Source organism: Oncorhynchus nerka, linkage group LG26 (genome assembly GCF_034236695.1).
Source record: "Oncorhynchus nerka isolate Pitt River linkage group LG26, Oner_Uvic_2.0, whole genome shotgun sequence".
NCBI classification, from domain to species: Eukaryota; Metazoa; Chordata; class Actinopteri; order Salmoniformes; family Salmonidae; genus Oncorhynchus; species Oncorhynchus nerka.
In genome coordinates this window covers 33,223,391-33,250,320 of record NC_088421.1, presented here as the reverse complement: position 1 = coordinate 33,250,320, position 26,930 = coordinate 33,223,391, and the positions used below count along the sequence as shown (strand labels likewise).

The following is a 26,930-nucleotide window of genomic DNA, read 5'->3' as shown; positions in this document are numbered from 1 at the left end:
GGTGGAAACAGAACATCAAGGTCTCTTCGGCCTCCTGGGAGGTGGGCGACAGGGTGTGGGCCACAAACTTCTTGATAACATTATGTACGGTGGAAACAGGAACATCAAGGTCTCTGGAGATGGACTTGTAATCTTGTGTCTGACCTCAGATAACTCTGTTTTCTTTCTTTCATCCATGTTTGTCAGTACACACAGTTAAACAAAACAATGAGTCATTTTCTCTATTTAAACTGGTTTAATATGTGAGTTTTATACTGCAGGCACCTTCAACTCACCTTAGGTGAGTTCAATTCCAAAGTAAATGAGAATCATCTTATTTTAGGATTTCTTTGTGGAATTAGCAAAGATTCAGTAAATTATTAATGTATTTTGTTTTGTTCAACTGCACACTGAAGACATACATATGTGGATACCAAAATATGTTTTGATTTCAACAGTTTTCTGGAAGAAATGCTGCATTGTTTGAAAAAAGTGCAGGGGTGCCAATATTTTTGGCCACGACTGTACATTTAGGTTGTAGTCATTAAAACTCACTTTTCCACAAATTTCTTGTTAACAAACTATAGTTCTGGCAAGTCGGTTAGGACATCTACTTTGTGCATGACAAAAGTCATTTTTCCAAAAACTGTTTACAGACAGATTATTTCACTTATGATTCACTGTATCACAATTCCAGTGGGTCAGAAGTTTACATACACTAAGTTGAGTGTGCCTTTAAACAGCTTGGAAAATTACAGAAAATGTCATGGCTTTAGAAGTTGGATAGGCTAATTGACATAATTTGAGTCAATTGAGATGTACCTGTGGATGTATTTCAAGGCCTACCTTCAAACTCAGTGCCTCTTTAGTTGACATCATGGGAAAATCAAATGAATCAGCCAAGACCTCCACAAGTCTGGTTTATCCTTGGGAGCAATTTCCAAACGCTTGAAGGTACCGCGTTTATCTGTACAAACAATAGTACGCAAGTATAAACACCATGGGACCACGCAGCAGTCATACTGTTCAGGAAGGAGACGCGTTCTGTCTCCTAGAGATGAACGTACTTTGGTGCAAATCAATCACAGAACAACAGCAAAGGACCTGGTGAAGATGCTGGAGGAAACAGGTACAAAAGTATATCAACATAACCTGAAAGGCCGCTCAGCAAGGAAGAAGCCACTGCTCTGAAACGCTATAAAAAAGCCAGACTACGGTTTGCAACCGCACTGGGGACAAAGATCATACTTGTTGGAGAAACGTCCTCTGGTCTGATGAAACGAAAATAGAATTGTTTGGCTATAATGACCATCGTTATGTTTGGAGGAAAAAGGAGAGGCTTGCAAGCCGAAGAACACCATCCCAACCGTGAAGCACGGGGGTGGCAGCATCATGTTGTGGAGGTGCTTTGCTGCAGGAGGGACTGATGCACTTCACAAAATAGACGTCATCATGAGGACGAAAAATTATGTGGATATATTAAACCAAAATCTCAAGACATCAGTCAGGAAGTTAAAGCTTGGTCGCAAACGGCTCTTCCAAATGGACAATGACCCCAAGCATACTTCCAAAGTTGTGGCAAAATGGCTTAAGGACAACAAAGTCAAAGTATTGGAATGGCCATCACAAAGCCCTGACCTCAATCCCATAGAAAATGTGTGGGCAGAACTGAAAAAGTGTGTGCGAGCAAGGAGGCCTACAAGCCTGACTCAGTTACACCAGCTCTGTTAGGAGGATTTTGTTTTTCAAAATTCACCCAACTTATTGTGGGAAGCTTGGGGAAGGCTACCCAAAATGTTTGACCCAAGTTAAACAATTTAAAGGCAATGCTACCAAATAATTGAGTGTATGTAAACTTCTGACCCACTTATTATTCTATATTCTTAAAATAAAGTGGTGATCCTAACTGACCTAAGACAGGGAATTTTTACGAGGATTAAATGTCAGGAATTGTGAAAAACTGAGTTTAAATGTATTTGGCTAAGGTGTATATAAACTTCCCACTTCAACAGTATCGCAAATTTGGAATGCTGTATCTCCCAATTTCTTGGCTTGCAACTTCAGTGAAGCAGGACCTGTCTATCATCAATCAATCAATAGGATATTCTACAGGCAACAGACTGAACACACACTCGCATCATTACCAAAAAGAAGAGCAGGGGTGTAATCATTAGTGCAAACAGATGGCAACTAAAACAAGAGTTTCTATTGGACAAATTCAGGTAGGTCCTTCTCAGTTTCGTTCCGTTTGCTTCCATTCAGAAACGTTTTGCAACAGAATCAGTGTAATGAATACGCCCCAGGCAAGCCAGCATGAGGGAGAGAGAGGAGAGGGTAAGCAGAAAGAACCATGGGGCGCATATGTCTTAGTAATCTGCATCTTGCATTGTCTTGTCATGCATCCCTCGCAAATACACCTAAGTAGTTGTTATACTTCAACTACACAACTTTCCCCATGGCCTTTATTGCCTATTGTCTAGTTAGTCTATAACACAGAAAATAATGTGTTTGTGATAACAGCACTGTGATTTTGTGGGTGAAAAAACAAAACATCCCTTTTCGGTAAAGGGTTTTTCACAACATTAAGAAACCCCTAAATGGTACCTTATTCCATATGCAGTGTACTTTCTGGGGAATAGGGCCCTATGGGGGCAGCAGGTAGCCTAGTGGTTAGCGCGTTGGGACAATAACCGAAAGGTTGCTAGATCGAATCCCTGAGCTGACAAGGTAAACATGTCATTCTCCCCCTGAACAAGGCAGTTAACCCACTGTTCCAAGGCTGTCATTGTAAATAAGAATTTGTTCTTAACTGACTTGCCTAGTTAAATAAAAAGGTTAAAAAAATGTAAAATAATAAATGGGACATAAGGCTAATTTCAGTAGCAGCCATAAACAGAAAGATTATGTGGGACTATTCCAGGATAAGGAGACTATTCTGTGATGAGGAGATTGGATCAGTAATGGCTGCAGGAAACAAATGCAAATTAGACAGATGACTGTACATCAATATGACTGCAGTGCTCAGTGATATTCATTACAGGTTAGGATGGGAAGTCTTGAAACAGTCACTGGCTTTCTAAAATAAAGCAACATGAATATATCATTTGTTTGAGCAGATTGGTGTCCAGGCAAGTTGAATGCCAATAAGTTACATTTTTGAAGTCTTTGTCCCAAAGTGTTTGTCCCAAAACATAACTTACACAACTATATACACTGAGTGTACAAAACATTAAGGACACCTGATCTTTCCATGACAGACTGACCAGGTGAATCCAGGTGAAAGCTATGATCCCTTATTGATGTCACCTGTTAAATCCACTTCAATCAGTGTAGATGAAGGGGAGGAGACGGGTTAACGAAGAATTTTTAAGCCTTGAGACAAGTGAGACATGGATTGTGTATGTGTGCCATTCAGAGGGTGAATGGGCAAGACAACATATAAGTGCCTTTGAAAGGGGTATGGTAGTAGGTGCCAGGTGCAACAGTTTGTGTCAAGAACTGCAATGCTGCTGGGGTTTTTCACACACCAGTTTCCCGTGTGTCTCAAGAATGGTCCACCACCCAAAGGACATCCAGCCAACTTGACACAACTGTGGGAAGTATTGGAGTCAACATGGGCCAGCATCCTTGTGGAACGCTTTCGGCACCTCGTAGAGTTAATGCCCAGACGAATTGAGGCTGTTCTGAGGGCAAAAGCGGGTGCAACTCAATATTAGGAAGGTGTTCCTAATGTTTTGTACACTGTGTATATTTAAGCAATAAGGCCCGAGAGGGTGTGGTATATGGCCAAAATACCACGGTAAAGGGCTGTTCTTATGCACGAAGCAATGCAGAGTGTCTGGATACAGGCATTAGCAATGGAATGAATATTGGCCATATACCACAACCCCCTGAGGTGCCTTATTGCTATTATAAACTGGTTACCAATGTAATTAGAGCAGAAAAAATACATGTTGGTATACAGTCTGATATACCACAGCATTCAGGGCTCGAACCACCCAGTTTATAATCTGCAGTATGCAATAGATAAATAATCATAATTTACATCTGATAACATCTGGAATGTACACACAAACACACTCACTCCAAGTTGTTTGGGAAAAAGCATCTCTATTGCTTGCATGCAAATCGTCCCACAGTCCCTCCGATGTTTTTGACTGCAGGGAAAAGAATCCTAGCATCAACAGCAGGTGCCACCTGACACATTGCAAAACATGGGTTATCTAAATGGGTTGTTAGCCATTCAAAACACTGGAGCAGACGGCAGTGTGTGTGTGTGATGGGACAGTGGGAACGTTCTCCCAACGTTGTCCCAGCGAGACAACATCCTACTTCACAACACTGGGGTGGACAAAGGCACCATCTGGACGGGCTTTCAGATAATCTGGCCATCCATGGTGACAGGACAGAATAGGAACGCTGTCCAAAAACAAAACTACATTTTTCACAGTGAGACTAACAACTTGCCTCACAGCACTGGTTGAGAAGGAGCTGCCTGGCAGACACATGAGAGGTGACACTGTGCATTGCTGCACTTCAGTTTACTTCTCGAGTTTCAAACCATCCAGAGAGTTGGGTTACATCTCAGAGACAGTGAGACAGAGAGTTGGGTTACGTCTCAGAGACAGAGAACAGAGAGTTGGGTTACATCTCAGAGACCGTGAGACAGAGAACAGAGAGTTGGGTTACATCTCAGAGACAGAGAACAGAGAGTTGGGTTACATCTCAGAGACAGTGAGACAGAGAACAGAGAGTTGGGTTACATCTCAGAGACAGTGAGACAGAGAACAGAGAGTTACATCTCAGAGACAGTTGGGTTACATCTCAGAGACAGTGAGACAGAGAACAGAGAGTTGGGTTACATCTCAGAGACAGAGAACAGAGAGTTGGGTTACATCTCAGAGACAGTGAGACAGAGAACAGAGAGTTGGGTTACATCTCAGAGACAGAGAACAGAGAGTTGGGTTACATCTCAGAGACAGTGAGACAGAGAACAGAGAGTTGGGTTACATCTCAGAGACAGTGAGACAGAGAACAGAGAGTTGGGTTACATCTCAGAGACAGTGAGACAGAGAACAGAGAGTTGGGTTACATCTCAGAGACAGAGAACAGAGAGTTGGGTTACATCTCAGAGACAGTGAGACAGAGAACAGAGAGTTGGGTTACATCTCAGAGACAGTGAGACAGAGAACAGAGAGTTGGGTTACATCTCAGAGACAGTGAGACAGAGAACAGAGAGTTGGGTTACATCTCAGAGACAGAGAACAGAGAGTTGGGTTACATCTCAGAGACAGTGAGACAGAGAACAGAGAGAGTTGGGTTACATCTCAGAGACAGTGAGACAGAGAACAGAGAGTTGGGTTACATCTCAGAGACAGTGAGACAGAGAACAGAGAGTTGGGTTACATCTCAGAGACAGTGAGACAGAGAACAGAGAGTTGGGTTACATCTCAGAGACAGAGAACAGAGAGAGTTACAGAGACAGTGAGACAGAGAACAGAGAGTTGGGTTACATCTCAGAGACAGTGAGACAGAGAACAGAGAGTTGGGTTACATCTCAGAGACAGTGAGACAGAGAACAGAGAGTTGGGTTACATCTCAGAGACAGTGAGACAGAGAACAGAGAGTTGGGTTACATCTCAGAGACAGTGAGACAGAGAACAGAGAGTTGGGTTACATCTCAGAGACAGTGAGACAGAGAACAGAGAGTTGGGTTACATCTCAGAGACTGAGACAGAGAACAGAGAGTTGGGTTACATCTCAGAGACAGAGAGAACAGAGAGTTGGGTTACATCTCAGAGACTGAGACAGAGAACAGAGAGTTGGGTTACATCTCAGAGACCGTGAGACAGAGAACAGAGAGTTGGGTTACATCTCAGAGACAGAGAACAGAGAGTTGGGTTACATCTCAGAGACAGTGAGACAGAGAACAGAGAGTTGGGTTACATCTCAGAGACAGTGAGACAGAGAACAGAGAGTTGGGTTACATCTCAGAGACAGTGAGACAGAGAACAGAGAGTTGGGTTACATCTCAGAGACTGAGACAGAGAACAGACAGTTGGGTTACATCTCAGAGACTGTGAGAGAGAACAGAGAGTTGGGTTACATCTCAGAGACTGTGAGACAGACCAGAGAGTTGGGTTACATCTCAGACAGTGAGACGGAGAGTTGGGTTACGTCTCTGAGACAGAGAACAGAGAGTTGGGTTACATCTCAGAGACCGTGAGACAGAGAACATAGAGTCGGGTTACATCTCAGAGACAGAGAACAGAGAGTTGGGTTACATCTCAGAGACAGTGAGACAGAGAACAGAGAGTTGGGTTACATCTCAGAGACAGTGAGACAGAGAACAGAGAGTTGGGTTACATCTCAGAGACAGTGAGACAGAGAACAGAGAGTTGGGTTACATCTCAGAGACAGTGAGACAGAGAACAGAGTTGGGTTACATCTCAGAGACTGAGACAGAGAACAGAGAGTTGGGTTACATCTCAGAGACAGAGAACAGAGAGTTGGGTTACATCTCAGAGACAGTGAGACAGAGAACAGAGAGTTGGGTTACATCTCAGAGACAGTGAGACAGAGAACAGAGAGTTGGGTTACATCTCAGAGACAGTGAGACAGAGAACAGAGAGTTGGGTTACATCTCAGAGACTGAGACAGAGAACAGAGAGTTGGGTTACATCTCAGAGACAGAGAACAGAGAGTTGGGTTACATCTCAGAGACAGTGAGACAGAGAACAGAGAGTTGGGTTACACATCTCAGAGACAGAGAGTTGAGTTACATCTGAGACAGTGAGACAGAGAACAGAGAGAGTTGGGTTACATCTCAGAGACAGTGAGACAGAGAACAGAGAGTTGGGTTACATCTCAGAGACTGAGACAGAGAACAGAGAGTTGGGTTACATCTCAGAGACAGACAGAACAGAGAGAGTTGGGTTACATCTCAGAGACAGTGAGACAGAGAACAGAGAGTTGGGTTACATCTCAGAGACAGTGAGACAGAGAACAGAGAGTTGGGTTACATCTCAGAGACAGTGAGACAGAGAACAGAGAGTTGGGTTACATCTCAGAGACTGAGACAGAGAACAGAGAGTTGGGTTACATCTCAGAGACAGAGAACAGAGAGTTGGGTTACATCTCAGAGACAGAGAACAGAGAGTTGGGTTACATCTCAGAGACTGAGACAGAGAACAGAGAGTTGGGTTACATCTCAGAGACTGTGAGACAGACCAGAGAGTTGGGTTACATCTCAGACAGTGAGACAGAGAGTTGGGTTACGTCTCAGAGACAGAGAACAGAGAGTTGGGTTACATCTCAGAGACAGTGAGACAGAGAACAGAGAGTTGGGTTACATCTCAGAGACAGTGAGACAGAGAGTTGGGTTACATCTCAGAGACAGTGAGACAGAGAACAGAGAGTTGGGTTACATCTCAGAGACTGAGATAGAGAACAGAGAGTTGGGTTACATCTCAGAGACAGAGAACAGAGAGTTGGGTTACATCTGAGACAGAGAACAGAGAGTTGGGTTACATCTCAGAGACAGTGAGACAGAGAACAGAGAGTTGGGTTACATCTCAGAGACAGTGAGACAGAGAACAGAGAGTTGGGTTACATCTCAGAGACAGTGAGACAGATAACAGAGAGTTGGGTTACATCTCAGAGACAGTGAGACAGAGAACAGAGAGTTGGGTTACATCTCAGAGACTGAGACAGAGAACAGAGTTGGGTTACATCTCAGAGACTGTGAGACAGACCAGAGAGTTGGGTTACGTCTCAGAGACAGAGAACAGAGAGTTGGGTTACATCTCAGAGACAGTGAGACAGAGAACAGAGAGTTGGGTTACATCTCAGACAGTGAGACAGAGAACAGAGAGTTGGGTTACATCTCAGAGACAGTGAGACAGAGAACAGAGAGTTGGGTTACATCTCAGAGACAGTGAGACAGAGAACAGAGAGTTGGGTTACATCTCAGAGACAGTGAGACAGAGAACAGAGAGTTGGGTTACATCTCAGAGACCGTGAGACAGAGAACAGAGAGTTGGGTTACATCTCAGAGACAGAGAACAGAGAGTTGGGTTACATCTCAGAGACAGTGAGACAGAGAACAGAGAGTTGGGTTACATCTCAGAGACAGTGAGACAGAGAACCTAGAGTTGGGTTACATCTCAGAGACAGTGAGACAGAGAACAGAGAGTTGGGTTACATCTCAGAGACTGAGACAGAGAACAGAGAGTTGGGTTACATCTCAGAGACTGTGAGAGAGAACAGAGAGTTGGGTTACATCTCAGAGACTGTGAGACAGAGAGTTGGGTTACATCTCTGAGACAGAGAACAGAGAGTTGGGTTACATCTCAGAGACAGTGAGACAGAGAACAGAGAGTTGGGTTACATCTCAGAGACCGTGAGACAGAGAGTTGGGTTACATCTCAGAGACCGTGAGACAGAGAACAGAGAGTTGGGTTACATCTCAGAGACAGTGAGACAGAGAACAGAGAGTTGGGTTACATCTCAGAGACAGTGAGACAGAGAACAGAGAGTTGGGTTACATCTCAGAGACAGTGAGACAGAGAACAGGGTTTAATGATATTAAGAACAGTAAGGACTACTGTGTCTTGTTCAAACCTCCATCTTCATTAGGTCAACTGTGACAGTGACTGTTAGCAATGTCAACCAGAAAAGGTCACGAGTCTGGGTGTTTGGCTTCCTGGATGAAAGAATGAAAGGACAGTCCTTCATGCTGACATTTGAACCCTGGAGGTGGAGGGAGGAAGCAGGAGAGGGAGGGAGGGGAGGAGGTGAACGTGGAGGGAAGAAGCAGGAGAGGGAGTGAGGGGAGGAGGTGAATGTGGAGGGAAGAAGCAGGAGAGGGAGGGAAGGAAGGTATGAGTCAATCCTCCACTGACTCAAGAGTCTCTGGTTTCTGGGCTGATCAGCTCAGGTTTCTATGTGGCAGCTCAGTAGACTCCAGATATTCCACAGGTTACAGAGGCACGGAGGGAGGCCTGACTGATGCAGAGACTGCTGCAACTCAAGGTTTATCAGGCTCCGACAGGAAGGCTCTCGCAACATGCACCCTCATCATTGACCGACCGGTAGGACATTGGTCCTTACAGCTTTTCCATGAATTTCGACTTTAACGTTCCAAGATAAAGGCTGAGGAAATAGGACTTAGTGGTTATGGGCCGACACTCAGAACTTTTTACATACAGGACCTGGAAAGGAGTAGTTGCTGCCATATTCATTTCCCAATATGACAACTCAATAGAAGTCAATGCAGGAACTTAAGATGTGAAAGATAATTTCCACGTGAAGTTAGAGTACATGCCCAGTTCAATTCCTGAATTTATGTTATTTATTTTACCTTTATTTAACTAGGCAAGTCAGTTAAGAACAAATTCTTATTTTCAATGACGGCCTAGGAACAGTGGGTTAACTGCCTGTTCAGGGGCAGAACGACAGATTTGTACCTTGTCAGCTCGGGGATTTGAACTTGCAACCTTTCGATGTACTGTAATTCAAATAGAGAGGGCCTCAACTTTGGATTATACTATACATTAAATCAGAGTTCTTTGTATTGATCGCATTGGTCCTGACAAGCCAGTTGGTGAAGAGTAAAGCCACATTGTTCTCAGAGGCAGCTGCATGTGGTGGTCACTGGTTAAGCATTACAGAGCGGTCTGCTATACAGTACATTAAGGAAAGTATTCAGACCCCTTCACCTTTTCCACATTTTGTTACCTTGAGGTCTTATTCTAAAAATAATTAAATGTTTAAAAAAATCCTCATCAATGTACACACACAACCCCACAAAGACAAAGCGAAAACAGGTTTTCAGAAATGTTAATGCAAATTATTTCAAAATAAAAACAAGAAATACCTCATTTACATAAGTATTCAGACCCTTTGCTATGAGACTCGAAATTGAGCTCAGATGCATCCCGTTTCCACTGATCATCCTTGAGATGTTTCTACAACTTGATTGGAGTCCATCTGTGGCAAATTCAATTGATTGGACATGATTTGGAAAGGCACACACCTGTCTATATAAGGTCCCACAGTTGACAGTGCATTTCAGAGCAAAAACCAAGCCGTGAGGTTGAAGGAATTATCCGTAGAGCTCCGAGACAGGATTGTGTCGAGGCATACATCTGGGGATGGGTACCAAAAAATGTCTGCAGCATTGAAGGTCCCCAAGAACAGTGGCCTCCAGCATTCTTAAATGGAATACGTTTTGAACCACCAAGACTCTTCCTAGAGCTGGCTGCCTGGCCAAACTGAGCATTTGGGGAAGAAGGGCCTTGGTCAAGGGTGGTGACCAAGAACCCGATGGTCACCCTGACAGAGCTCCAGAGTATCTCTGTGGAGATGGGAGAACCTTCCAGAAGGACAATCATCTCTGCAGCACTCCACCAATCAGGCCTTTATGGTAGAGTGACCAGACGGAAGCCACTCCCCAGTAAAAAGGCACACAACATCCCACTTGGAGTTTGCCAAAAGGCACCAAAGGACTCTGAGACCATGAGAAACAAGATTCTCTGGTCTGACGAAACCAAGATTGAACTCTTTGGCCTGAATGCCAAGCATCACGTCTGGAGGAAACTTGTCACCATCCCTACGGTGAAGCATGGTGGTGGCAGGATCATGCTGCAGGGATGTTTTTCAGCAGCAGGGAGACTAGTCAGGATTGAGAGAAAGATGAACAGCGCAAAGTACAGTGAGATCCTTGACGAAAACCGACTGGGGTGAAGGTTCACCTTCCAACAGGACAAGACCCTTAGCACACAGCCAAGACAATGCAGGAGTGGCTTCAGGACAAGTCTCTGAATGTCCTTGAGTGGCCCAGCCAGAGCCTGGACATGAACCAGATCGAACAACTCTGGAGAGACCCGAATATAGCTGTGTAGTGATGCTCCCCATCCAACCTGACAGAGCTTGAGAGGATCTGCAGAGAAGAAATATAGGTATGCCAAGCTTGTAGCGTCATACCCAAGAAGACTCGAGGCTGTAAAATTGTAGCGTCATACCCAAGAAGACTCCAGGCTGTGAGCTTGTAGCGTCATACCCAAGAAGACTCCAGGCTGTAAGCTTGTAGCGTCATACCCAAGAAGACTCCAGGCTGTAAGCTTGTAGCGTCATACTCAAGAAGACTCCAGGCTGTAAGCTTGTAGCTTCATACCCAAGAAGACTCCAGGCTGTAAGCTTGTGGCGTCATGCCCAAGAAGACTCCAGGCTGTAAGCTTGTGGCGTCATGCCCAAGAAGACTCCAGGCTGTAAGCTTGTAGCGTCATACCCAAGAAGACTCCAGGCTGTAAGCTTGTAGCGTCATACCCAAGAAGACTCCAGGCTGTAAGCTTGTGGCGTCATACCCAAGAAGACTCCAGGCTGTAAGCTTGTGGCATCATACCCAAGAAGACTCCAGGCTGTAAGCTTGTAGCGTCATACCTAAGAAGACTCCAGGCTGTAAGCTTGTAGCATCATACCCAAGAAGACTCCAGGCTGTAAGCTTGTAGCGTCATACCCAAGAAGACTCCAGGCTGTAAGCTTGTAGCATCATACCCAAGAAGGCTCGAGGCTGTACGCTTGTAGCATCATACCCAAGACGACGCAAGGCTGTGATCGCCGCCAAGGGTGCTGCAACAAACTACTGAGTGAAGGGTCTGAATTCTTATGTATATGTAATATTTCAGTGGTTCATTTTTTTATAAATATATACACATTTACAAAATTGTCAAAAACCTTGCTTTGTCATTATGGGGTATTGTGTGCAGATTGATGAGGAGAAAAAAATATGTAATACATTTTAGAATAAGGCTGTAACGTAACAAAATGTAGAAAGAATCAATGGGTCTGAATATTTTCTGAATGCACTGTTTATAAACAGCTGTATTCACACTCAGTGTTCTGGGTTAACAGCCTTCATTAGGCTAGATTAGACACATACCAGAGGACTCTATACACCCTGCACCTTTTCCCTGACTGTCCCCGACTCAGACACACAGGGGGAGGATTAGGGCCAGCGGTCAGTGTGACTCAGCTGGGTGGAGAGGTCAAAGTCTCACCTATAACTGGTTCCCTTTCACATGGATCAGTTACAGGACCAGGAGGAGTAGAAACTACAGACACATACCCAGAACTGCTACTGACTGCCTCTGACTGGGTTCTCTACCGCAATCCTTTATTTGGATTTCCCCTGAGGGGAATTCTATTGAATTCAATTGTACACTATTAAACAAACTGGACAATGGAAACACATACTGGGTTGCTGTTACTGCTCTGGACAAAGGCAAAGCAGCGGAAGGTAGTTGCAATGGAGGACAGCAGAACCCTAACAGCACAGCTTTACCAGAGACAGCAGAACCCCTAACAGCACAGCTTTACCAGAGACAGCAGAACCCTAACAGCACAGCTTTACCAGAGACAGCAGAACCCCCTAACAGCACAGCTTTACCAGAGACAGCAGAACCCTAACAGCACAGCTTTACCAGAGACAGCAGAACGCCTAACAGCATAGCTTTACCAGAGACAGCAGAACCTAACAGCATAGCTTTACCAGAGACAGCAGAACCCTAACAGCACAGCTTTACCAGAGACAGCAGAACCCCCTAACAGCACAGCATTACAGAGACAAAGCCTAACAGCACAGCTTTTTACCAGAGACAGCAGAATGCCTAACAGCACAACAGAGACAGCAGAACCCTAACAGCACTTTACCAGAGACAGAAGACTAACAGAGCTTTACCAGAAGAAACCCCTAACAGCACAGCTTTACCAGAGACAGGAGAACCCTAACAGCACAGATTTACTACCAGAGACAGAAGAACCCCTAACAGCATAGCTTTACCAGAGACAGAAGAACCCCCTAACAGCACAGCTTTACCAGAGACAACAGAACCCCTAACAGCACAGCTTTACCAGAGACAGAAGAACCCCTAACAGCACAGCATTACCATAGACAGCAGAACCCCTAACAGCACAGCTTTACCAGAGACAGAACCCCTAACAGCATAGCTTTACCAGAGACAGCATAACCCTAACAGCACAGCTTACCAGAGACAGCAGAGACCCTAAACCAGATTTAACAGAACCCCTAACAGCACAGCTTTACCAGAGACTGCAGAACCCCTAACAGCACAGCTTTACCAGAGACAGCAGAACCCCTAACAGCACAGCTTTACCAGAGACAGCAGAACCCCTAACAGACATGAACCCTAACAGCACAGCTTTACCAGAGACAGCAGAACCCCTAACAGCACAGCTTTACCAGAGACAGCAGAACCCCTAACAGCACAGCTTTACCAGAGACAGCAGAACGCCTGACAGCATAGCTTTACCAGAGACAGCAGAACACCTAACAGCATAGCTTTACCAGAGACAGCAGAACGCCTAACAGCACAGCTTTACCAGAGACAGCAGAACCCCTAACAGCATAGCTTTACCAGAGACAGCAGAACCTAACAGCACAGCTTTACCAGAGACAGAAGAACCCTTAACACAGTGTAGGCTGCTGAGGGAGGACAGCTCATAACAAGGGCTGGAAAGGAGAACATGGAAACCGCAGCACCCTACATCCCACAGCTATGGTTTTACTCCAGCAGCAACCAGCTGAGGTGCTGCAGCACCCCTACATCCCACAGCTATGGTTTTACTCCAGCAGCAACCAGCTGAGGTGCTGCAGCACCCCTACATCCCACAGCTATGGTTTTACTCCAGCAGCAACCAGCTGAGGTGCTGCAGCACCCCTACATCCCACAGCTATGGTTTTACTCCAGCCAACCAGCTGAGGTGCTGCAGCTACATATGGTTTTACTCCAGCAGCAACCAGCTGAGGTGCTGCAGCACCCTACATGCTGCAGCAGCCCAGCTGAGGTGCTACATCCCACAGCTATGGTTTTACTCCAGCAGCAACCAGCTGAGGTGCTGCAGCACCCCACATGGTTTTACTCCAGCAGCAACCAGCTGAGGTTGCAGCACCCTGAGGTGCTCCCACAGCTATGGTTTTACTCCAGCAGCAACCAGCTGAGGTGCTGCAGCACCCCTACATCCCACAGCTATGGTTTTACTCCAGCCAACCAGCTGAGGTGCTGCAGCACCCCTACATCCCACAGCTATGGTTTTACTCCAGCAGCAACCAGCTGAGGTGCTGCAGCACCCTACATCCCACAGCTATGGTTTTACTCCAGCAGCAACCAGCTGAGGTGCTGCAGCATACATCCCACAGCTATGGTTTTACTCCAGCAGCAACCAGCTGAGGTGCTGCAGCACCCCTACATCCCACAGCTATGGTTTTACTCCAGCAGCAACCAGCTGAGGTGCTGCAGCACCCCTACATCCCACAGCTATGGTTTTACTCCAGCAGCAACCAGCTGAGGTGCTGCAGCACCCCCTACATCCCACAGCTATGGTTTTACTCCAGCAGCAACCAGCTGAGGTGCTGCAGCACCCCTACATCCCACAGCTATGGTTTTACTCCAGCAGCAACCAGCTGAGGTGCTGCAGCACCCCTACATCCCACAGCTATGGTTTTACTCCAGCAGCAACCAGCTGAGGTGCTGCAGCACCCCTACATCCACAGCTATGGCTCCAGCAGCAACCAGCTGGTGCTGCAGCACCCCTACATCCCACAGCTATGGTTTTACTCCAGCAGCAACCAGCTGAGGTGCTGCAGCACCCTACATCCCACAGCTATGGTTTTACTCCAGCAGCAACCAGCTGAGGAGCTGCAGCACCCCTACATCCCACAGCTATGGTTTTACTCCAGCAGCAACCAGCTGAGGAGCTGCAGCACCCCTACATCCCACAGCTATGGTTTTACTCCAGCAGCAACCAGCTGAGGAGCTGCAGCACCCCTACATCCCACAGCTATGGTTTTACTCCAGCAGCAACCAGCTGAGGTGCTGCAGCACCCCTACATCCCACAGCTATGGTTTTACTCCAGCAGCAACCAGCTGAGGAGCTGCAGCACCCCTACATCCCACAGCTTGGTTTTAGCTCCAGCAGCAACCAGCTGAGGCTATGGCTGCAGCACCCCTACATCCCACAGCTATGGTTTTACTCCAGCAGCAACCAGCTGGAGGTGCTGCAGCACCCCTACATCCCACAGCTATGGTTTTACTCCAGCAGCAACCAGCTGAGGTGCTGCAGCACCCCTACATCCCACAGCTATGGTTTTACTCCAGCAGCAACCAGCTGAGGTGCTGCAGCACCCCTACATCCCACAGCTATGGTTTTACTCCAGCAGCAACCAGCTGAGGTGCTGCAGCACCCCTACATCCCACAGCTATGGTTTTACTCCAGCAGCAACCAGCTGAGGTGCTGCAGCACCCCTACATCCCACAGCTATGGTTTTACTCCAGCAGCAACCAGCTGAGGAGCTGCAGCACCCCTACATCCCACAGCTATGGTTTTACTCCAGCAGCAACCAGCTGAGTAGCTGCAGCACCCCTACATCCCACAGCTATGGTTTTACTCCAGCAGCAACCAGCTGAGGTGCTGCAGCAGAAATTCCACTCAAAATAGGCTTTGTATGTTGCTCGTGTGTGACAGTTGTGTTGGATAAATACGATAGCCTACATAACCACTAACGAAAATACACACGCACCAATTTAAATCAACTAAATTATGCAAATCAACCTGTAAACTAACAAGCGTGACATCAAATGTGTTTGGACTGGTATTTCCACCAATAAAAATGAATACTGAATATTGTTCTTTCTCCCTGTCAATTTGGCCAGCAACAATTTTATTTATTGTCTTTTCGTTTATTTTTATTGGCCAAAAGCCAGCAATTACCAGCTAACGGAAACCATGACACACACACACAGCTTTCATGACATTTCTGGACTTTTTGGAGTGTACAAATTTGATCATTAAAAATCCTATTTTCCCAAACCCTGAATCTAACACCTAACCCCAAAACCCCTACCCTTAAGCTTAAAATAGCATTTGAACAAATTCAGGACATTCAGGTGAATTGATAGGACATTGAGGTCCTGATAATGTAGGAAGACAAGTATAGCTCAGTCTTACTGTGCAGCAGGATTTAATCAGCAGCTTTCCCCAGCGCAGCAGGGAAGCCCAGACAGTACCACACACACACACACACACACACACACACACACACACACACACACACACACACACACACACACACACACAGTGCTGAAAATGAGCATCCAGATTCAGGGGACAGATGTGGATCCTTGCTGTGCTAAAGTGTATTGGTGTGATCACTGGGCAGAGCAAGTCAAATCAGTGCAGTTTTCCTCCATGGGATTGAATCCCAGTTGGACGTGTAGTATATTTAAGGTGTATGGGTGCCACTTTACTGGAGCTATTGGCTGGCTGGTGACCACGTTGGAGTAAAACTCATGTACATACAGTACAGTCCAGCCAAAGCTCAGCTCCACAGCTGGGTTTGTGGGAGGCATTGGGATGGGAGGGACTATCGGCACCATCCCCCTCGCCAAGGGGACAGGTGATGAATCTACAAAGATCAATAAGAGATCCAAAAGAGGTCTACCAAGGGTCTCAATGGAGTTAAATCTGAGACGTTCAGATATGGACTGTAACATGGCCAGGGAGGTAAGACTTACCCAACTCCCTGGAGACAGGAGAGACCGCAGCATTCTCTCCGATCTTAGAGACCGCATCAAAGTACACCTTTCCAGCCAGGCTCATCGCTGTAAAAAAAACAAGTATGGCTTTACTAAATGTGGACATGCAGAGTGTAAAAGAACTACTACACAAGCACCCTGAATTTAAAATCAGACCTACTGTTTATTATACACATAATACATCTTTCAACAATGAACCCCTCTATGACTAATGCATGAGATAACTGAAGATAAATGTTGGTCAGAGACTCGTTCTGGTAACCAAGTAACCTGCCATGGCAATAGGATACAGAACAGGACAGTTCAGCAATAAGACGGCTGCTCACCTGCCACTGATTTCTCATAGCTCTTCCCCAGGTTGACCAGGTTCCTGAGCCCAGGGTTGAACTGTTCCATTACATTCTGGGAAGAGGAGAGAAGATGGGTAGTTGGGTTAAATGGGGTCACATCAACATGAGATATTCTCAGCCTTTTCTCACTTTCTCTCTTTAGTGTTTGTTAGTGAGTGAGTGAGTGAGTAGGTACACCATTCACACGGCTACAGAGGGTGGGACTCAGCCCAACGCACCATTGGGTGCACACTGCCTACCCTACAACACCAGGTGTCACAGGAAGACCAAGAAGAACCTCAGGGATCTCAGGCACGGCCTGTCCTCCCCACTTACATCACTCTGTATAAGAGCATCTTGGCTAAAACTGACACACTGGCCAATAGCTTCTACCCCCAGAGCATCAGGTTGCTGAACAGCCACCACTAGTCAGCTCCTTTCTTTTTTTTTTACCTTAATTTAACTCGGCAAGTCAGTTAAGAACAAATTCTTATTTTCAATGACGGCCTAGGAACAGTGGGTTAACTGCCTGTTAAGAAACTAGCTCCCTGGTACACAGAAAATACCCGAGCTCTGAAGCAAGCTTCCAGAAAATTGGAACGGAAATGGCGCCACACCAAACTGGAAGTCTTCCGACTAGCTTGGAAGGACGGTACCGTGCAGTACCGAAGAGCCCTTACTGCTGCTCGATCATCCTATTTTTCTAACTTAATTGAGGAAAATAAGAACAATCTGAAATTCCTTTTTGATACTGTCGCAAAGCTAACTAAAAAGCAGCATTCCCCAAGAGAGGATGACTTTCACTTTAGCAGTGATAAATTCATGAACTTCTTTGAGGAAAAGATTATGATTATTAGAAAGCAAATTACGGACTCCTCTTTAAACCTGCGTATTCCTCCAAACCTCAGTTGTCCTGAGTCTGCACAACTCTGCCAGGACCTAGGATCAAGAGAGACGCTCAAGTGTTTTAGTACTATATCTCTTGACACAATGATGAAAATAATCATGGCCTCTAAACCTTCAAGCTGCATACTGGACCCTATTCCAACTAAACTACTGAAAGAGCTGCTTCCTGTGCTTGGCCCTCCTATGTTGAACATAATAAACGGCTCTCTATCCACTGGATGTGTACCAAACTCACTAAAAGTGGCAGTAATAAAGCCTCTCTTGAAAAAGCCAAACCTTGACCCAGAAAATATAAAAAACTAATCGGCCTATATCGAATCTTCCATTCCTCTCAAAAATTTTAGAGAGGGCTGTTGCGCAGCAACTCACTGCCTTCCTGAAGACAAACAATGTATACGAAATGCTTCAGTCTGGTTTTAGACCCCATCATAGCACTGTGAAGGTGGTAAATGACATTTTAATGGCATCGGACCGAGGCTCTGCATCTGTCCTCGTGCTCCTAGACCTTAGTGCTGCTTTTGATACCATCGATCACCACATTCTTTTGGAGAGATTGGAAACCCAAATTGGTCTACATGGACATGGTCTGGCCTGGTTTAGATCTTATCTGTCGGAAAGATATCAGTTTGTCTCTGTGAATGGTTTGTCCTCTGACAAATCAACTGTAAATTTCGGTGTTCCTCAAGGTTCCGTTTTAGGACCACTATTGTTTTCACTATATATTTTACCTCTTGGGGATGTTATTCGAAAACATAATGTAAACTTTCACTACTATGCGGATGACACACAGCTGTACATTTCAATGAAACATGGTGAAGCCCCAAAATTGCCCTCGCTAGAAGCATGTGTTTCAGACATAAGGAAGTGGATGGCTGCAAACTTTCTACTATTAAACTCGGACAAAACAGAGATGCTTGTTCTAGGTCCCAAGAAACAAAGAGATCTTCTGTTGAATCTGACAATTAATCTTAATGGTTGTACAGTCGTCTCAAATAAAACTGTGAAGGACCTCGGCGTTACTCTGGACCCTGATCTCTCTTTTGAAGAACATATCAAGACCATTTCAAGGACAGCTTTTTTCCATCTACTTAACATTGCAAAAATCAGAAACTTTCTGTCCAAAAATGATGCAGAAAAATTAATCCATGCTTTTGTCACTTCTAGGTTAGACTACTGCAATGCTCTATTTTCCGGCTACCCGGATAAAGCACTAAATAAACTTCAGTTAGTGCTAAATACAGCTGCTAGAATCCTGACTAGAACCAAAAAATTTGATCATATTACTCCAGTGCTAGCCTCTCTACACTGGCTTCCTTTCAAAGCAAGGGCTGATTTCAAGGTTTTACTGCTAACCTACAAAGCATTACATGGGCTTGCTCCTACCTATCTCTCTGATTTGGTCCTGCCGTACATACCTACACGTACGCTACGGTCACAAGACGCAGGCCTCCTAATTGTCCCTAGAATTTCTAAGCAAACAGCTGGAGGCAGGGCTTTCTCCTATAGAGCTCCATTTTTATGGAACGGTCTGCCTACCCATGTCAGAGACGCAAACTCGGTCTCAACCTTTAAGTCTTTACTGAAGACTCATCTCTTCAGTGGGTCATATGATTGAGTGTAGTCTGGCCCAGGAGTGGGAAGGTGAACGGAAAGGCTCTGGAGCAACGAACCACCCTTGCTGTCTCTGCCTGGCCGGTTCCCCTCTTTCCAATGGGATTCTCTGCCTCTAACCCTATTACAGGGGCTGAGTCACTGGCTTACTGGGGCTCTCTCAGGGGGTGCGTCCCTGGAGGGGGTGCGTCACCTGAGTGGGTTGATTCACTGTTGTGGCCATCCTGTCTGGGTTGGCGCCCCCCCCCCCCCCCCCTTGGGTTGTGCCGTGGCGGAGATCTTTGTGGGCTATACTCAGCCTTGTCTCAGGATGGTAAGTTGGTGGTTGAAGATATCCCTCTAGTGGTGTGGGGGCTGTGCTTTGGCAAAGTGGGTGGGGTTATATCCTTCCTGTTTGGCCCTGTCCGGGGGTGTCCTCGGATGGGGCCACAGTGTCTCCTGACCCCTCCTGTCTCAGCCTCCAGTATTTATGCTGCAGTAGTTTATGTGTCGGGGGGCTGGGGTCAGTTTGTGATATCTGGAGTACTTCTCCTGTCCTATTCGGTGTCCTGTGTGAATCTAAGTGTGCGTTCTCTAATTCTCTCCTTCTCTCTTTCTTTCTCTCTCTCGGAGGACCTGAGCCTTAGGACCATGCCCCAGGACCACCTTACATGATGACTCCTTGCTGTCCCCAGTCCACCTGGCCATGCTGCTGTTCCAGTTTCAACTGACCTGAGCCCTAGGACCATGCCCCAGGACTATCTGACATGATGACTCCTTGCTGTCCCCAGTCCACCTGGCCATGCTGCTGTTCCAGTTTCAACTTCCACCTGACTGTGCTGCTGCTCCAGTTTCAACTGATCTGCCTTATTATTATTCGACCATGCTGGTAATTTATGAACATTTGAACATCTTGGCCATGTTCTGTTATAATCTCCACCCGGCACAGCCAGAAGAGGACTGGCCACCCCACATAGCCTGGTTCCTCTCTAGGTTTCTTCCTAGGTTTTGGCCTTTCTAGGGAGTTTTTCCTAGCCACCGTGCTTCTACACCTGCATTGCTTGCTGTTTGGGGTTTTAGGCTGGGTTTCTGTACAGCACTTTGAGATATCAGCTGATGTACAAAGGGCTATATAAATACATTTGATTTGATTTGATTTGTTCAGGGGCAGAACGACAGATTTGTACCTTGTCAGCTCGGGGATTCAAACTTGCAACCTTTCAGTTACTAGTCCAATGCTCTAACCACTAGGCTACCCTGCCGTCCCCACGGACATTTATCATTGTTACAGTGGTAAATAAGTGTATATTATCATTTGTGTTATTGCCCCATTCACTTCTCTTGACCTGCACTGTTGGAGCTTAAGAATTTCCCTTTACCCTGTAATGACATCTGCTAACCTGTGCATGTGACTAATAACCTCTAAACTAAACTAATACAGTTAGCTCTACAGACTATGACCAAAGCAGCCAATGATTAACCAGAGATTGACAAAGGCTCTGGCTTTCATCTGCATTCCAATGGCAACACTGCCATTCCTCTGACTGAGAAAGAGACACAAATGGAAACAGAATATGGGAGTAGATGAGAGAAAAAAGAGAATCAGAAAGCGAGAGAGTGATGCATGTTATTATGCATGTTTAGAGATCATTTCCAATATCAAGAGGCTTTTTTTATGGACAGCTCCAATTGATTTCAATAAATCAGGAATGCAAGTTCTCTCTCAGAAGTCTCTGTCATATTTTCTTCATTTTCCCAGAAGCCTCCATTCAATAAAATTACAATGGATTTGATTGATATGGATCCTTGGGGACCAGTAACGTCAGCTCTGTTATCATCCTATATAATTGATTCTCTGCGGGATCATGATCATTGTCTCAGGGGTCTATCTTCCTGTACACACTTCTTCTCTTCTCTCTTATTTGATAGCTTTCTTATTTGTTAATGACATGCCCTGTTACATCATGTTTACATACTGGTTGGAAAGATACGGGTGAGTTACACCCAAGAATCCGGGAAATTATATATAAAACCATAATAGCATATCAGTACAGTCTTGTCTATGAACAAAGCAGGAGGAGAAGCCAGTGCAATGTAAAATGTTATGGCTATTCAGTCACACAGTAAACAGTAGACTACACAATGAAAAGTAGACCGTATGCAATTCACTGGTGAGTCAACTGATCTGGCAGTAAACTTCTTATTTTATGTATGTATGTTATAATACAGAGGCAGGTTATAATTCATCCATTACTACGCTCAAGCAGGTCTCTATTATTCAGAAGGAAATAAAATCCTGCATAATGCTGCTTGGCTCCCAGGTAATATTTTAAATAGGACCATTTCGATCCTCTTTTGCATGTACTCACATCATATTAGGAATAAAGACCATGTTAATAAGCAGTCAGGAGCAGCTCAGTTGACTTGCCTACCACTGAGACCTAACTGGTGATGTTGGAGTAGGAGAGGGAGGCTGTCTAATCTTACCACAGTCAAACCCTGCAGCTAAATAATTAAACCTGTGGACACTTTTCCCTCCGTTTCATCATCACCTCAAGGAGAGAGAGGAGCTAAAGGGGGGCTGTTCTGTTCCTGTTCTGACTGTCTCAGGGGACCAAAGTCTAACTCAGTCTAACTGCTCTCTGAGGTGGACTTCAACGCCAGTGAGAGGCACATCAAGGCATCCACTTGTTCCTTCTTTCTTTCATATCGCAGAGAGAAAGCACACCTCAACAACCTGTCGAGTGTGTGCACTGTGAGGGTGCAACACTTGACACCAAGCAGAGCGAGTTACACAGTAATAGCTCATTAATCCTTAAGAGTCTAATCCGTGTGTGTGTGTGTGTGTGTGGGGGGGGTTCTATTAAGTGAACATATGGAATTGTTTTAAAGATGGTCATACCAAGGATCATTTAGCTATTAGATTTGAAATCTTTTTAGCTTTCCTCTTAGTTTTGCTTTTCCTCAGGGTGCTTTTCCTCAGGGTGCTTTTCCTCAGGGTGCTTTTCCTCAGGGTGCTTTTCCTCGGGGTGCTTTTCCTCGGGGTGCTTTTCCTCGGGGTGCTTTTCCTCGGGGTGCTTTTCCTCGGGGTGCTTTTCCTCGGGGTGCTTTTCCTCGGGGTGCTTTTCCTCGGGGTGCTTTTCCTCGGGGTGCTTTTCCTCGGGGTGCTTTTCCTCGGGGTGCTTTTCCTCGGGGTGCTTTTCCTCAGGGTGCTTTTCCTCAGGGTGCTTTTCCTCAGGGTGCTTTTCCTCAGGGTGCTTTTCCTCAGGGTGCTTTTCCTCAGGGTGCTTTTCCTCAGGGTGCTTTTCCTCAGGGTGCTTTTCCTCAGGGTGCTTTTTTCTATTTCAGTTTGTATTGTTATTCTTGAGTTTTTATCCTCTTACGTAGTACATTTGTATTGTCTTATGTTTTGTCCTGTGAAGCGCATTGCGTTGCATTCCTGTCTGAAATGTGCTATAGAAATAAAGCTTGATTTCATATTAGGACCCCTTTAGGTATCAAAACAGATATATTTGATGAAACACTGAATTTGGCCTTACTGCTATTAGCCCATCGAAACGCATTGAATAACAGATTCAGACATGGCAAAATAAATCATCAGGAAGTTTGTTTTGAAGTGTCTGTCCTTATATCTGAGAGATAGAAGAGATATAAGAAAGATAAGGAAATAATTGGTATTGTATTTTTACCCATATTTAACCCCTTTTTTTGGGACACTAAAATAATTCCATACATTACAATTAATTGTTTAACTGGTACCAGGTTACATTCAGACGAGTCTTGTAAGCTTTCTTGAAATAAACGAAGAACACCATCGTGTTCGTGAGAGTCTCATCTGTAGGCCAAACCATTCGGACACTACAGATGTTTTTGTGAGAAGAGCGATTTTCAGGATGTCTCATAGTCTGACAAACACAGCTGTAGCTCGGCCACCGATATCTCTGGCTTAAACAGGCGGATTTTGTTATTATGTGGGGGTGCGGACATCGACTCTAGGGGGTTAATTAATGGGTATGACTAAAAAGTGTTTTTCCAATGGCTTTGACAAGTGTCAAATGAATCCATTGATGTGGATACTGTAACACTTAGGGTCATTGTATTGTGATAGAACACTAAGTAGCATTTCTCATACTCAAATGTAGAAAAAGGGACCCAAGACAGAGACGGAAAAAAACACCAAAAAAGACAGCTTTCCCAGCAATAGATGTTATACCACCTACTCATCTGTCAAAATGAGAGGCCATTAACTGACACAGCTGGTGTGTGGTCAATGTACATTAGTGAAGTAATGATGGGATAAAAAAGGATTAAATGTGGTGGAGAAAACAATGAGGGGGAGTACTTCTCTGCTATTCTGCTTTCTATTCTGTCTATTCGCTATAACCACCCAGACTCAGACCCTGCCTAATGACAAGTGTAGCCGATGAAACCATGACAATACATCACTGCTGGGCTACACTATGAAAAAGGGCATAGTTAGGACAACCCTTATTCATTATCCCAGTGAACTTAACTGTATAGGCTACAGTCTTAAGTAGACAGTAGGCTACTTGAAAGCTTGCTCAATGATGCTAGGCACAAGAGGTGTAGGCTAACTGAAGACTCTCACGACAGAAATGCTTTGTGCCTCTACATCAGGGATGGGCAACTGGCAGCCTGCGGATCAACTCTCCAAATGTGGTTGTGCATCACCAGATCGCTTGTTATGCCAGTCACTTGATTAGCCAATGTCAGCTAACATTGTTTTAGATTGGTAAATGAATCTAACGGCAAGCTATCTAAACTTGTAGTAGGCTAAGCATGGTGGAATTACCAACCGGGGGTCCCATTGATCATCTGATATAATTAAATACTGCAAACATTTGTCCCCACCCAATGGCAAAATGTGTACAATTGCAGGAAATTAACTCAAACTTTTTAAAAATGATCTTTGGCTAGGGCCGCTCTGACTGCATGTGTGGATATGGATGTGGGTACGCAGACCCATGAGCCACTGCGGACCCCACCTGCTTCAAAGTTGCCCATCTCTCCTCTACATAATGTTCTTAGTAGCCTATGGCATGTGTGTCTACTGTACATGCATAGCATAGTACAATAGTACACTTCATGACCAAAAGTATGTTGACACCTGCTCATCGAACATCTCATTCCAAAATCATGGGCATAATATGGAGTTGCCCCCACCGCTGCTATAACAGCCTCCACTCTTCTGATAAGGCTTTCCACTAGATGTTGGAACATTATTGCGGGGACTTGCTTCCATTCAGCCACAAGAGCATTAGTGAGGTCGGGCACTGATATTGGGCAATTAGGCCTGGATCGCAGTTGGCGTTCCAATTCATCCCAAAGGTGTTCGATGGGGTTGAGGTCAGGGTTCTGTGCAGGCCAGTCAAGTTTTTCCACACCGACCTCGACAAACTATTTCTGTATGGTCCTCGCTTTGTGCACGGGGTCATTGTCATGCTGAAACCAGAAAGGGCCTTCCCCAAACTGTTGCCACAAAGTTGGAAGCACAGAATCGTCTAGAATGTAATTGTATGCTGTAGGGTTAAGAGTTCCCTTCGCTGGAACTAAGGGGCCCAGCCAAAAGCATGAAAAACAGCCCCAGACCATTATTCCTCCTCCACCAAACTTTACGGCTGGCACTATGCATTTGGGCAGGTAGTGTTCTCCTGGCATCCACCAAACACAGATTAGTCCGTCGGTCTGCAAGATGGTGAAGCTTGATTCATCACTCCAGAGAACGCGTTTCCACGGCTCCAGAGTCCAATGGCGACGAACTTTACACCACTCCAGCCGACGTTTGGCATTGTGGATGGTAAGCTTAGGCTTGGGGCGGCTGCTTGGCCATGGAAACCTATTTCATGAAGCTCACATCGAACAGCTCTTGTGCTGATGTTGCTTCCAGAGGCAGTTTGGAACTCGGTAGTGAGTGTTGCAACCGAGGACAGAGGATTTTTATGTGCTACGTGCTTCAGAGGTCCAGTTCTGTGAGCTTTTGTGGCCTACCAGTTCGTAGTTGAGCTAGAAGTTTCCACTTCACAATAACAGCACTTACAGTTGACTGGGGCAGCTCAACTGTCGACAACGGGTGTGGCTGAAATAGTCTAATCCACTAAATTGAAGGGGTGTCCACATACTTTTGCATGTGTAGTGTATATCTAGTCTCTCTGGCTATAGGCCTACAATATTTGGGTGACACAAGTAGTGAGCAACCTGTTATCAACACCACTTTCGGAATTCAGGCAACTGAGGAAGTTATTACCCTACATAGTAAAACAACATTGCAGGTGTTTATATGGGAGGTGTTTTCACGGGGAAAGCCCGACCATTTATGGTATCTCATAAAGGTTCATTCACAGTTCATTATAATACATTGACTCAAGCAACTCATACGGTCGTTTACCTTGTATGTACTTTCGGTGAGCTTGTTCACTTCTTCAGGGTCCCTCGACATGGTTATATCCCTATCAGCGCCCGTTAAAAACAATACAAATGTCCAGAATAAACTCCCCAGACAGAATAAATATGTGACACTATCGACTCATTGAATTCTTCATAACATGGCGCGCTCCATATAGACTGCCGAGAAAGATCCTATTTACCTGTCTTTCCCTTCTACAGTAGTCGATCATGAAAAAGAGAGAGACAATTTCTTCCGAAGGCAAAAGTGAAGTGCAAACGGCGCGTTCTCAAAGGACGGCCTGGGGTAAAAGCTGAGCTGTCAAACTTCTGCTTCGATTAACAGTGAGTCGGTTGGTGGGAAAGGTAGGCGGGCAGGGTGTTATTGTTCGACGTCATTCATTAGTGCTATGAAAGGTGACCGTGGACACTGGCAGGTGTAGGGCGCTCCCTGGAGGCGACCAATGTCCAACCACGTGGGCAGAATATGTATAGTCTATGGAATAATTATAATCCATATCCTATTTATCAATACAAAGATTAATAATTGAAAAACACCAGACACCATTTATTTAGGCTACCCTTCCCTTTCTTTCACACTAATTCCCTGCCCGCAGTCTCGATAAATTGAGAAACAAAACTTTATCAGGCTCAAACCGGTTGCTGCAATTTGACATAATATTGTGATGGGTCGTTCGCAAACGAACGGATCTTTTCGCATCGGATGAAAGAACCGTTCATTTGGCTACCTGATTTGCATATTGCTACTAGTTTTAGTTTTTCAGGCCATCTAATAATTTGTCCGGGTACAAATGTATTTGAACACGCATTTCACGATCTGACATAATGGTAGCATAACTTCTGGGCGGTACATTGGAAAGTTGCATTTTCTTTCATTGTACTAGGTGAATGTATACGCATATTGGGCTCCCGAGTGGCGCAGCGGTCTAAGGCACTGCATAATTAGTCCCCGGTTCGAATCCAGGCTGTATTGCATCCGGCCGAGATTGGGAGTTCCTGCCTCGTCCAGGTTTGCCCGGGGTAGGCCATCATTGTACATTTGTTCTTAACTGACTTGCCTAGTTAAATGAAGGTTTTAAAAAAACTAAAA

At 45.3% G+C, this 26,930-nt stretch overlaps 1 protein-coding gene across 1 annotated transcript in view; it reads right to left on the bottom strand.

Annotated features, from left to right (window-relative positions):
* The window catches only part of baiap2l1b (BAR/IMD domain containing adaptor protein 2 like 1b), an 82,004-nt gene extending 55,803 nt beyond the window's left edge, over positions 1-26,201 (bottom strand). Inside the window, 3 exon segments of the mRNA XM_065010457.1 lie at positions 16,572-16,658; positions 16,919-16,994; positions 25,824-26,201. Of these exon segments, the coding sequence (XP_064866529.1) occupies positions 16,572-16,658; positions 16,919-16,994; positions 25,824-25,874 (214 nt within the window). The 5' untranslated portion in view covers positions 25,875-26,201.
* Between the last annotated feature and the right edge of the window lie 729 nt (positions 26,202-26,930).